Here is a 14003-nt window from a genome sequence, read left to right as displayed (position 1 = left end):
CGCCGAGCACCCGCCCTGGGTCTGGCGGCGCAGACGGAATTAGGAGCAGGAAGTGATCATGGTCCTCAAGGAACTTGTCGTCAGATACTGAAAGAGACACGTCCGAGGCCACCATCGAGACGTGCAACGTGGATCACAACAACGGGCCCGGTGCGAGGCCACGCTTTCCGGGGGAGCCGAGGGCCACGCTCGGCACCGAAGGGCAGTGCGAAGATTCGCGCATGGCGACGCAGAGGCGTTCTGCTCCCTGACGGCGTGTGCACAGGTTAGCGGCGGGAGGCAGCATAGGTGTCTAAGGGAACCACAGAGGGTTCGGCACTGGGCGGATCAGGCCCATCGAGAGTTACTGCTAGGCTGGCGGGGTTGAAATGGCGAGAGATAGTTACTGTTCTTTGAGTTTTTTTAATTGAATTTATTGAGGTGGTGACATTTCAACATTATCCTGTAGGTTCGGGAAGCCGACCGCGAAGTTCAAAGTTTCCGTGTGGCTCTCATGCGTACGTCCACATAGGTGTCAGGGCGGAGTTCGTGTTTGTGGGGGATGCCGAAGTCGTAACCCTCGAAGGCTGTCAGTTGCTAGGCGCCCGTGACAAGCTACCGTGGACTCGGGGCTCCGCTTGCAGGCGGCCGCCGTCTCGCCGCAGGCGCCCGTGACCTGTTCTTTGCGCCGGGCTTCTGGGAAGAGCAGTGTCTCTGGGGTCTCTGGGCCCCGATCCTGTTGTGGGGGCCCCACCCACCCGAGCTTGTCCCCCCTTAATCACCTCCCAAGGGCCCCGCCTCCTGATGCCGGCGCTTCGGGGGTTAGCGCCTCCGCCTGCGGATTTGGGGGGACGCGGCCGGTCAGCGCGAACACGCGAGAGGGCTGTTGTCACAGCGGAGGGAGGGGTGGCGGAGCCTTGGGGCGGGCAGATGAGCCGGCGCCGAAGGAGCCACGGGAGGACGGTTACGGGGTGATCGGCTGGTAGGAACCGGCGGGGAAGGAGCGGCCGGTTTGCGTCACCCCCATTGTTACCCGGGGCGGCCGGGGAGGCGGCTACGCCGTCCTAAACGTCGCCGCTCTGGGCACGATTGTGCAGTAAAAGAAAAAAACCCACTAATGAGAAAGGCAGAGTCTGGAGCGTGGCCTTCGACACTTTCGGCGGCGGCGTGGTCGTCTGCCGGTAACGATGCGAGCCGGGCGCGGACAGCGGCACCGTCTCCGCGCGGTACCAGTTAAGAAGCGCAGAGGTCGCAGGACAGCGGACCTTGACCGCGAGGGCCCCGGCCGGCCTCCGGCGTCGGGGGGGCGGCAGCGGGGGGCGACCGGGAGAAGCCGAGGGCGGAGGCGGGCGCTGGCCGCACATCGTTCTTTCCTCTCATCGAGCGCGTGTAACACGAAAAAGTTCCGGGAAAAACTGGCTTTCGCGGTTCAGATACTACGTCACGCTCATTGGTGTAGAGTTAGTTTGGAAGAGACCTCGGAAACTTATCGTCAGGTGACAGAATAACAAGGCACAAATAAATTCAAACGCACGTCCCGGGACAGGGTGCAAGCAAAAGGAATTAGAAATTACTAATGTAAAAGACATTTAACCGTCCACCATTCTCACATATAAATAGCCCAGAAGAGGCGATCGGTCTTTACGCTCTATGCGAATACGAAATAATCACGGCAGATCCAAGAGAGTGAAGGGCGGGGGGCTTGGTTTGGGGAGATAGCCTCTGGTATTTCGTATGTTTTTACAAATTTATCAGTGAAGCCCAGTCGGAAAGGCGAATCTACAGGGGGGAAGTGACATAACTGCTTTAAAATGGTATGATGCCAAATGCCCGTCCTTGCAAAAGCGGCCTCGGAGGCTCAAGAGAAAAGCGACCCCGCCTCCGGAAGCATTTGCAGTCACAACGTTTTCACGGGCGAGGGAAACCGCTGAAAATTTCCACTCGGCTGGCATTTATTAAACCTAAAAGTTAAAATTACTTTCTTTAGTTGTATTGGAGTACACGGATTTCGTTCTTGTTTGTCAGGATGACTTTATAGAAGATCCAGAAATGACAAATGGGCCCGCAGTGGACCGCGGCCGGAGGAAAGCTCTAGGGACTTTGGTTTCTGTCACATGTAATGTGTGACATTCTAAGTCGCAAGGCAGGTTCTCTCTATGTGTACATCTCTCTCGACATCAAATCTGGGACGTTCTAGCCACCTCTGAAAGTACAGATTACGTTTTAGCTTTCTGAATCTCTTCGCTGGAGGAAAATTAAATTGTGCATTTTAATAAGAACAGTTTATAGTCATCATTAAGTAGTTGGAGTGACAGTGAATTGAGAAAGGGTATAATAAGATTCAAAACTGAAGAGTAAGACCTCTGGATTATTATCTGATTATATCCCTAAGGGATTAAGCACAGCCCCATGTAATTTAAGGAAGATTAGCAGCAGACCTCCTAAGCTACAAATACAGGCACCCTCATGCCCTCAGAGTCCAGCGTGGAGATGGACAGACAGGCCCGTCGCAGAGGGATGCCCCGGGAGCTGTGAAACCTACCGAGGCGGCAGCTCTGACTCCTGGAAGGAAGGGGGGGGAGAGATTTCACACGGAACGAAGGAACGCACAAGCGAATCGGTGATCAGAATCAGTGGAGTGGAAAATACCGTCTCCGCTGTGTGTGCGTAGATGTGAAAATCTAAATCGAGCAAGATGTCAGCAGATCAAATGCAGCGAGCCACAGGAAGGATCACACTGGGTTTCTTCCAGAAATGCAGGTCTGGTGTAACGTTTGAAAATCGACTGAAACATTTTAGAATAACCGAGAAAGAAATCATATGCATCAGCAGCAGCAGCAGAAAAAGATTTGACCAGATGCAACGTCTAAACATGTTAAAAAAAACTCTTGGAAATAGAAGAGAATATTTTTATTGTAATAAGGAGTTTCTGAAAATAGAAAAACATGCCTAGAAGAGCAAAGTCGTACCTAGCGGGAAGTTATGGAAACGTTTTGCCCTGAAATGGAGAGAAAAGAATGTCCCCTCTCGCCATTCATGTTCAGTATTATGTGCTGAGGTGAGAGCCACTGGAAAGGAATAGAAACTATCTCCACAGGTAACTGGGGTGATACATCGAAAATCTAAAACAGTCAAGACTGCTCGATTAGAATTAGTTTAGCAATTCTAGAAGGTCAATATACAAAGTCAGATGTATTATATGTACCATCCAAAGCCATAAATATGTAGAAAATAAAATTCTGAAGGAACATCATCTAAACTAGCTTTCAAAATTTCCAAAATTTCAGAATAAATCTAATGGAACATGCGGAAGGCCTCTACACCAAAACCTGCAAATCCTGTTCGTGGATTTGAAGACCTGCTAGTCTGGTATCATTTCTCACTAAATTAATCCATAGACTCAGTGCGGTCCTAATCAAAGTCCCAGTAGGTTTTAAAATGAAAACTGACAATCTTATTCTAAAATTTAATATTGAACATACAAAAGACTAATAACATAAAAACACTCTTGAAGCAAAAAGAAAAAAAAGAAAAAAAAAGCCTGTAGCCTTACCACACTAGCTATCAAGATTTGGTATTATATAAAGTAACAATAATTAAGACGACGTGTGTGATAATGCCACAGGCCTAAACCACCAGACAAATGGGACCGAATACGGAATCCAGAAGAGAGTCACGCACATGTGGACCATCGATTCATAATGACAGTGACCCGGGCCTGCAGTCGAGAAGAGATGGGCTTTTTACACTGTGTGGGATAAGCTGGGACTCCATCAACATCGACAATGACACAAAATGCTAAAGAATAAATAAACAAAAGCGCTACCGTCCACACCTCCTACTCCACACCATGCAAAAAAAATGATTTCCCATTGACTATGGAAATGATAGAGCTTCCAGAAGTAATTGTAAGAACGTATTTTCATTATCTTGGTGAGTGCAAAGCTTTCTTAAAGATACCAGGAAATAATAACCACAATAGGGAAAAAATGGAAAGATTGAGCCTCATTAAAAATAAGAACTTGTGTTTATCAACTGCATTATTTAGAGAGTGAAAAGCAGGCCACAGTGTGGCATATGTACGACAAAGGATTCCTTTTCAGAGTTTGTAGAGAATTTCTACAAATCAAATTGAATGAAAACAAAACAAAAAAAAAACCACTAGAACCATCACAGAGAAATGGGGGGAAACTCGGCATAGCGCTTGAGAAAAGAGGATTCTACAAACGAACGAAAACATGGCGGTTTTCAACCTCATTAGTCACTAGGGAAATGCAGATTAAAACTAGAGTGATATCCCAGTAATAAACACCTACCTAAATTAGTCAAATAAATTTACCGGCAAAGGCCAGCCAGGACGGCGAGCTCCTGGAGCTCCTGTGCATTGTCGGGGAGGGTAAACCGATCCGCTTCGGAAAACGTCGTATCCCTACGATAATTAAAGCAGAGCCTCGGTGGTGTCTATCAAGGCTGCCGCACATGAGCTTACGAACGAGCCGTTCTACTCCTAGCTGTAAATACACACGCCCTGAAAACGAATATATGTGTTTGCCGAAAGCCGCACACAAGTGCGTTTCTAAGAGCGTCGTCTCCCACAGCCCCGCACCCAGAAGTCCGGCAGCAGAACGGACATGAGGAAATCGTGCTGCGTCCACACACCTGGACCCCGGGCAGGGGACGGCGGTGCCCACCGCCGGGCTTAACGTCGCAAGCATGGTTTTGAGCACAAGAAGCCAAACCCGAGCGTACACAAGGTGCGATTGTGTTTGTCCGAAGTTCAAACACAGATGCGACTGACCGATGGACGGTGTTATTGGTCAACGTGCCGGTTAACGGCGGGACGAGGCGGGCAGGGGTCGGCGTCCGGATCTGGTGCCGACGCGACAGTGTGTCCCCTTCGTGAGAGTACCGGGCGCCGCACCTGCCCTCCCTACCCGTCTCTGTGCGTTTGTGTTTTCAGTATAAATTTTCCAGGCGAAGTGGCTACAGTATCACTGGCTGTGTTCCCACGCTGTACTCCGCACCCCCATGACTCAGTTACTTAATAACGAGGGTGTGCGCCCTTTCTCCACATTGTATTTTTTTTACGAATAGAGACTAACCCTCGTGCAGTGCACTGGTACAATTCCCGTGGAATTTAATTCATTGGATGGAAACCGTCAGACATTTTGAAGTGGAGAGAAACATGACAAGATTTTTGTTTGAAAAATGTTATCACTGTGATTCAGAGACGTTTCGTAATCCCCCCTGGCATTCCGCAGACCTCGGCCTCTCCCCGTGACGCTGCGTGGCCGCCCGCGATTCTGGCCTCTCAACGTCCCGACGCAGCAGCCTCGGACAAGGGTGAGCCGCTCGCTGCCCGGGCCACGCACAGGGCTTCAGGGCGCCCGTCCGAGTTTGCGGAACATGATCTTTCACGTTATCACTCAGCCGATGTCTGTGTTCTCCCCTAAAATAAAAGCGGCATGATCGTGTTATCCGGATGGCACAATTTACGTGCACAGAGCATATGTATCGGGTATACCAAAAAACAAAAAAAAAAGTTAAATTAATATAATTTCCGTGAGGGATCATAGACAGAGTCCTAAATTTTATAATAAAGAATTAGGTTAATCCCATCTGAGGGGAAACGTGGGTATTTATGATACTGGAGATGTGTGCCGTCCGCCCCACCGAAGAAATAGCAACAGCAAAACATAGGTATTTCTTCTCACTGAATCAAGATCAAGTAGTTACAAGTGGGTATCTGAGTTCCTTTCCTGTTACACTGGTTTCTTACAAACATTTATTTCAGTAGTCTCAGAAGTTGAGAGCCACAGGTTTTTAAAATTGAATAATCGCCTTTTCGCATGCTATATTTGTGTTTACGTTTTGTGAGTCCCCAATGAGGCATTTAAATATTTATCCCACAGTCCATATGGGCTTTCTAGAGCTGTCCTAGGCATGATTTAGAGATAGCAGGATATTTAGTGCTCGCCCAACTGAAAGAGACAGTTTGGAAAATAAAATTTGAGACTCTCTTTCTCCACCTGGAGTGCCTGTTTCTGCATCCAAAGGCCATTCAAGAAAATGTCCAAAACTGGTTTTTATAATGGTAAAGAGAACCAGGAAGGTCCCCCATACGCTTCCTGTTCCTGCTGCTGTGCTAACAACGGCAGACGCGGAGTTTATTCAAGTCGTTGTCTTTGAACACACGTGTGAGGTCGAAGACTGTCCCGGCGGTTTGGAGCCCATTAGCAGACACAAATACACAGAAAATGAAGATTAGTGCCGGATTCCCAAAATGCCCTTGGGCGATGTAATGCTAAATCACACCTGAAAATTCAGTCTCTTCACCTCGGCAGGCTGAAGTAGCTCATCAACGTGATAATTATCACTAAATGCGAACAGGAAAGGGATTCAGAGACCAGGACTGCTGCAGATTCCAATTTGGAGATGGGATGAAGTGAATGCTGTTAATGCACACTTCGGATATTCCATGCGCGTTTTATATTGGAAACGATTGGAAATTTTTGAGTAACAGTTGTAATATTATCCTTAGGAACCAAAATATGCCGAATGGAACCCATACGTGGAAATTCACATTTAGCTAGAATGTTTTAAAAGTCCGTAAAGAATCACACATCTTAATATTGGTCTTTGTCCACTTTAAATATGATGTTTTCAAACTATGAACAAACCACTATATTGTTGAGCCCCGTATTTGCAAGACTGTGTGTGTGTGCGTGTGTGTGTGTGTGTGTGCGCGCGCGCGCACGCACTTAGCTTTCTGGCTTAATTGTATCTATTGTTAGTTGGAAACTTTCTCCAGGTCGGTCCAAGCCACTTGATTCATTTCCATGAAGAACGTTCTCCAAGTCCGTGGTGGACGTGGGTTGGTGCTAACGCATCGTGCGCCTTGATCAGGCTCCTCTTCTGCCGCTGCGTGAGTGCCCTTAGACCCCGTGGGATCCTTGATCGGGTGCACGAGGGTGGGTGGGTATCAGAATGCACACGTCAGACGCCTTCGGTGTCCCGCGGGTCACCCGTACAGGGTGCTGACGAAAGCCTAGCGCCCCGTGTGGCTCCCTAAGTCACTGCCGCCCTGAGCCTGGCTCCTCTGCTCCCTCCCTGTGACGAGTCCCGGCGAACAGCACGTCCCTGATTTTGGCGCGTTACTGGTGACAGCCCAGCGGCCTTCTGCGGAGGCTCCGCCAGCCGCCCGGTGCGCGGCCGCCTCATGCAGCGCTCGGACCACGCCGGCCCGGCTGCCGCTAAACCGAACGCTCTCGCCGGAACCACGCCGGGCACGCGGCGCCCCTGCCTGTTTGGGGAACAGCCGCTCGGCGGGGCGTGGGCGGCGTCTCCCCGGGGCTTCGGTTTGCATTTTCCCCGATGCTGAACGATGCCGAGCGCCTTCTCCTGCGCCCGCCCGCCTGTGCATCTCCTCTGGAAACACGTCCAGGTAGCTCCTCCGCCCCTTTCTAATCGGATTGTTCACTCTTTTTTTTCCCGCTGTCGCGTGGTGTGAGTCCCAGATATTGGTCCCTTGTCGGGTTTACGGTTCGCGAAACGCCCCCTCCCGCTTTCCGCTTTGTTGCTGGCCCCCTGCCGGGTGCGGGAGCCCTGAGCGCGCGTGGGCCCGCCGTGACTTACGCTTCCGTCACCTTCGATTTCAGAGTCGGATCCGGAACATCGTCGCCAAGGCCGCCGTCAGGGGTTTAGCCCCCCACGTTTCCTTCCGGGGGTTTATGGCTTCGGGTCTTGCGTTCGAGTCGTTTAGGCCATTCGGAGCTCGTTGTCGTGTACGTGTAATGCAGCCGTATGGTTTCGTCCTTCTGCATGTGGCCGGACAGTTGTCCCAACATCATTTGCTGAAGAGACCGTCCTTTCCCAGTTGTATAGTCCTGGCTCCTGTGCCACGGATCAACTGACCCGACGTGTGCGGGTTACTTTCTGGGGTGTCTGTTCTGTCCTGTTTTGACGTCAGGACCATGCTGTTCTGATGACGGTAGCCTTGTCGTATACTTCGGTATCAGGTAGCGTGATAACTCGAGCTTCGTTCTTCTTTCCCGAGACTGCCGTGGCTACTCGGGGCCCTTGGGGTTCAGCCCACTTCCTCCCCTCTCTTCTGGCTCAACGTCGCCCGGCCTCTGCTTTTACCAAAGCCCCCTCCTGCCCTCCACCCGCACCCCACTCTCCTCTCCTCGTCCTTCCTGTCCTGCAGAAGGCACCCCTGAAGTTGGCCTTGATTCCTCGGGTATATTTGAGGCCCCCCGTTTTGATGGTTGAAAGCCCGCCAGGACCCAAGCAACTAGGCCCGCATATACCGTTCGGGAGCGGATGCTTTATATGCGCTGAGGTGAGCAAGGTCAAGCAGGAAGGGGAGGATGCGGCAGTTCCTGACGGACCCTCAGAAGATCACCCCGGTGCGAGGCGGGGGGGCGGAGCCGGCCGAGCACGGTGAGAGCGGGTCAGGTCGCTCGTTGTGACGTGGATCCGTGAGTGTGTGGTGACGGGGGAGGCTGCCCGGGTGGCTGTCTGATAGTGAATGAAGTTAACTAAATTGTTCCGTGGTCTTTGCAAAAGCCGTTCACATTAATGCAAATTATAATGAAAAACTAACAATGTGAAAAAGTACAAATTTAATTGTACTCTGTAATGATGAAATTAATACCATTTGTGTCACTGTGGCAGAAGACTGCTTCTACCTAATAGTCCCCAACGCCGTGTTTGTTTATATCATAAATATATATAGCACATGTGCCTATTAATTTTGACTACCTAGCTTTTGTGGTTTAGTGGTCTTATGCCATAAGTAACTTTTACCATTATTGTCATTTTAATAAATATGAAATATATCTTCACACCTGCGAGTATATATAATTTCATTCAAATCAGTCAATGAACTCACTGCAATTACCCTCAAGACCGAAAGATAGTCGTAAAATGACAAATATTTGCATTAGGTAAGAAAATGACGTCAGTCGATGAGCATGAATTTGGCTATTGTCAGGAATCGGTGAAAAGTGTCGGTGGTGTATGGTCTTCATCGTTTAATTTTGGTAATAGAGAGTCATTTATACCAGCGAGTATTCGGCGAGAGCCCACCCAGCACCAGGCCCTGATCCGACCTGGGACAGGCTTCTCGGAGGAAAGATGGCCCGGGCCTTGGGACACTCACGTGGTAGGCAGAGACAGACGGGCGAGAAACAGACGTGACTGTCCAGGTCATTACATTCCAGGTCAGTGCCGTGGAGAGGAATTAGGCGGAGAAGGACTGGGGGGCGCGAGGTGGCGTCCGGGTCCGTCAGAAAGGGCTACTTCCTTTATTTCTTGACGCATTTTAACATTGCAGTTAGAGAAAACGCAAGGAAAACTTTTCGGGCGCTCCGTATTGCGTGCGGATGGAGTCAGTGAGATGGGACCACAGTGGCCTTCAACAGCGCCCCACTAAGCAGCGCGGTCGTTAGCCAAAAGTGGGGGGCACCGGACAGGAACCCCCCGAAACCTCCTGATCTCTGTGCTTGCGGCATGCCATCGCTCGAGGACGAAGCCGTCTGAAAACCGGGACAGTCCTCCCGTTAGGAGCGGCGTGGGGATGGCGTCCCCTGCTGTCGGCGAGCAGCCGGCGTCCGCTGGCCCTGGACTGTGGCTTGGGCAGCTGCAGGTGTATTCTGCTGAGGGCCGGGAGGGACGTGGGGCTTCACGCTCCACCAGGAAGTCTTAGGGTGCAGAGGGTCCCCACTGCTGCGTGACCCCTCCTGGGTTTTAAGCAAAATCTGCATTCCAGGCACTCCGGGGTGTTTTCCCCCCTCGGAGCAGAGGGGACCGGACCCAAAGGCAGCCCCTGCGCTGTCCCATGGAGGCGACAGACCAGGGTGCACCCCAAATTCTGTGAAAACAGAGGGCTCAGGACCAGAGCGAGGTGGCAGGGCCAATGGTGGCAGAAGGCTGTGTGGGAGCTTCTCGCAGGAGGGCAGAGAGCTGGCGCACAGTAGGCGCGCACCAAGAGCTGCCCGTGCGGCCCCCACTCCCCCCAACAAGGCCCCGGGTGCCACGGGTGCCACATGCCGACGGAGTAGCCCGTCTCAGGAAACAGACGAAGCTAAAAGTGATCGTTGCTTTAATGACTGACAAAGTGCAGCGAGGGCTCGAGAAGAGAATTCAGCGGGTTTTCGCAGTAAAACGCACATCTAAACACCCCTGAGTGGCTAAGGGACGCAGGGGCCCCCCAGGGAGTTTTCAGGGCAGGCAAATATCGGACGAGGGTGTTTGCACGCGCATTTCAGAGGCAGATCTTTCGGTGGTGTGTTCGTGGAATCCGTTTGCACGTCGCCCCGGCCGGGCCCCGGGGTGGCGCAGGCTTCGCTGGGGAGCCGGGCTGGTGTCCGCCGGCCAGGGGAGGTGCAGGCGGCACCGTGCTCTCCAGCCGATTTGCATCAGATGGAGGAGTTTCGGGCGTGACGCCTCCCCTGTAATTTTACGAGAATGGTATTGCCCTGGATTTCGCTGTGCGATCGCCGGTTACCTTCTGTCAGTGAGCGAGTCTGACTGCAAAGCAGGGCCATCACCGGCTCTTTGTCTCCGCGGGCAAGGCAGGGACTTCCTAGAAAGTCGGGTTTTCTCAGAATGACCATGTACAGAAGCAAACGCAGACATCAGAGATGTAAGTAAATTCCAACCCAACTTTTTCATGGGACTGTGGTGGGAGAAACATACCCGATTTCCTAACAGACTAGCCGTGACTTCTTCACAGACATCCTGGGAGCAGAAAAGGCATTGTAGCTTTCCTCTCCCTAACCTTTATCTTTATCCCGGCTGCATGCTTGCAAGACGTGGTGGGGAGAGAGTGGGTATTTCCCTGGTTACTATGGAAACCCTCAGGAAGGTTTTCAAAATCAAAATCAACAGAGAAACCGATCAAATGCAATTTCAGGCTAGCTCAGCATCCTTCATTCAGGCACGATCGCGGAAGAGTGGTGGGCTCGCTTGCTGGCTTTTCTAGAAGTGATGGATCCTCTTTCCTGGAAGTCTGTCGAAAGGGTTGGGAGGCGAGCCTAAAACTTCTGTTTATTCATCCGGTTTCAGGGATAACTGTCAGAGGAAATGAATGGACGGGGAGAGGTAATTGCTCACGACAAGCTGAATGTTTAACGGGATATTCATTGCCAAACCTCCTGGTCCTGAGCCTGTTCCTAAGATAATTCACTACAGGCACCATCGCAAGGGGTTAAAAGGGGTCATCCGTCTGTCATCTGCCCTGAAGGGGCTGATTGTGATGGAGGCAGAGCAGCACAGTCACCCTGGCCGAAAGTCCAGGACAGAGGTGACTATGGGACTGTGAAAGCCACTAGGATTTTGCTGAAAATCAGAGTCTTACAATGAAACTGTCTTATGGCAAAGCAATATGCCTGTCACGAAAAGCCGGCCAACGACCGCTTTCTCTAGAAAGCCCAACTCTCTATCACTTTATCTTCTCTATTGTCTCAGAGAAGTGTTGCCTGGTGAGTCTTGTCACCGACCCTCTTGTCACCGACCCTATTCACCGTCTTAGACAGGTCACTTGTTCTGTGGTCGAAGGCGACATTTTTTTATTATTCCTTCTGATGTCCTCAGATGTTATCAGATACTTTAAAACACAGAAGAGCTGTCAGCCACAATTACCGTGTCAAACGCCAGAGGATGAGGGAAACGTGCTGGTTTTTTGCGTGTGGTTGTGTATCCTTTGGCCCCTTCGTCTCCTGCAACCTGAACGCTAACATTTCTCTTGCTCAAAGAAGTTTCATGCACCAGAGAGTGCTCCGAGGGCGAGGGCTGCCGGCCGGGTTTAAACGCCTGGTTGCCTCCTGATGCCGTTTCTTTCTCGTGCCTGGGAAACGACGCCTGGTAACGGCTACGTTTCTCTTATACACACGATGGGTGCAGAGTAGGGATCTGCTGCCGATTACTGCCGCGCGATTTCCCGGTGCAGCTGCGCGTCTCGATGCTGCTCGTACTTGAACCATCTTTCGCCTTTGCCCCTGTGTCTTTATACGCCCCCCCCCCTCATTCTTTTCTGTGCGGGCGATCATCGCCTTAATGCACATGGCAAATAAAAGACTCGCAGAAAAATCACAGAGTCTCCCCCCTAAAATGTGCTGGCTGAGGTCTGCGATTAAACAGCAGGAAGAAACCCTGAGGCAAGTCAGGAGACGTATAATTACGCGGCCATGCACACCGCGGGGTAGCCGGAGTGGTTTCGCTTAAAAACATCGAATGTGTTACTTATGTTTAATTGTGTCAGCTGGCTGTATTGGAGTGCATTAACTGTTTCTATATTCGAATCATATAAAATATTGGAGAGCAGGAATGTAACAAAATTAAAGTATAAAGAATACTCGGCAATAAAAGCAAATAGACTCCTTAAATGAATTTCTATCTTACGCTAATATTTGCAAAAGTGAAATGTACTACAATTGCTTGCTGTCCAATGAGTATATAAAAATATCTGAATTAGCCCATCATCAGAATCCGGCGCAATTTTCAATCATATCTTTTATGTGTGTTTTCATCTTGTAAAAGGCACAAACTAACCCAGAGGCAGCCGTAATCCAATTAAGGCAATAATTGCACACTCAAAGTCTCAGTGTGGGAAAGAAGGGAAATGGTCTCATGACTTTCCTTAAAACTGACGAAGTGTGTGCATAACTTTCTAATCTTCTCATTCCATAAAGATTTAATGCACTGTCCTCTAGGAAGAATAACGCTGCCTCTTTTGAGAGAAGCCGACGAGAGGAGTAGGAGAGCTGACCCGGCTCTGCGGGGGCTCGCCGAGGGGCGTGGGGGCAGCAGGCACCCCTGAAAAACCGTGGGGAGTGTGCGTTGCACTGAGCCCTGGAGAATTCATGGGGCCTTTGAAACCCAGGCCTCGCTCCTCCGTGGACTGGTGGTCTGCAGCCCCGTGGGGGAAGGGGCGGGGCAGGCAGGGCCCCCCCCCGCCCCCCGCGTCTGATGGACAACAAACCAGCTCTAGTTCATTCGTCGCTGAACTTACAGGTGCAGAATGGCACAGGATGTGCGGACCGGTACTGAAAAATGTTTGCATACCTCAGACGTTGAACTGGCGAGAGCCAAACAGGGAGAACCCACTTTAAGAAACTCTAATCATCGGAGGCAGAATCATTATTAGTACAAATAACTTTTCCTTTAGAGTTTACGTATGGAGTTTTTTCACACATATTACATCATTCCATTTATTAAAATGTGCCGTTTATGTTTACTTTTCCAAGAACTCCTATTATGTCTAAAACAAGGTATACCTGCAAACTCCCTTGCCAGAATCCCAGATGACCTTGAGAAAACATTTCTGTTTTTTTAAAAAACAGAGATAAAGTCTTAAAGTTGAATATGTTTTTGAATCTTACAGAAAAACTAGAGTAGGGTCCATACGAGATTAAGATATCGCATTGTAAACATAGCACAATCCCCAGGCCACGGGAGCAGATGCTTTTTTCCTGATCGCTGCCGATATGTTTGGGGGACCTCACCCACCTCCTCCCGGGAACACTTGACGTCACTTCAGGAGCGTGAGTACTCGCTGTCGCCCTCTTCCCGTTCTCGGCCTCTGTGGGATGACGTTTCTCCTGCAGCTTTAGCAGACTGTGCAGAAGGTGTCTTCGGTCTCTGACCCCAGCATTCCCACAGCCCCGACCTCCTCACGTAATTCTCCTCCTCGGGGATACTGGATGGTCCCCGCGGCCTGGACGGTGGCTCTGGGCTCATGCGCAGACCCATGCCACCTGGGTGTGCGCTAGAGGCACTAGAATCCATGCAACTATTCATCATTGCCTGTAAGACGGTGAAAGACATGTATGTGCACCCACATGTATGTCATATACACACATACTATGTTTGAGGCGTCGGTCACCAGGCTCCTGGACTGTGCCCAGAGCTCCCCTACCCTCCGCCACCCCGCGCAGCCCCTGCTGGCCGGTGGCCGTCGCCAGTGCCACGGTGTGCGGACGGCGTCCCTGGCCGAGGTCCCACTCCAGCATCTCCTCCTT

General features: G+C 50.8%; 1 protein-coding gene across 8 annotated transcripts in view; it reads left to right on the top strand.

Moving 5' to 3' along the window:
- The window catches only part of RALYL (RALY RNA binding protein like), a 226942-nt gene that overhangs the window by 152302 nt on the left and 60637 nt on the right, over nucleotides 1–14003 (top strand). Inside the window, exon 1 of one of the 8 annotated variants that reach the window (XM_036233268.1) lies at nucleotides 10491–10627. The exons of the other annotated variants lie outside the window; for them this stretch is intronic. Coding sequence (XP_036089161.1) covers nucleotides 10591–10627 — 37 coding nt within the window. The 5' untranslated portion in view covers nucleotides 10491–10590. Of the gene's footprint in view, nucleotides 1–10490; nucleotides 10628–14003 lie in introns of those variants that run through there. 8 annotated transcript variants of the gene reach the window in all.

Source organism: Rousettus aegyptiacus, unplaced genomic scaffold (genome assembly GCF_014176215.1).
Source record: "Rousettus aegyptiacus isolate mRouAeg1 unplaced genomic scaffold, mRouAeg1.p scaffold_m13_p_15, whole genome shotgun sequence".
NCBI classification, from domain to species: Eukaryota; Metazoa; Chordata; class Mammalia; order Chiroptera; family Pteropodidae; genus Rousettus; species Rousettus aegyptiacus.
Note: the sequence above shows the minus strand (reverse complement) of the source record. Positions and strands in the feature narration are given on the sequence as shown.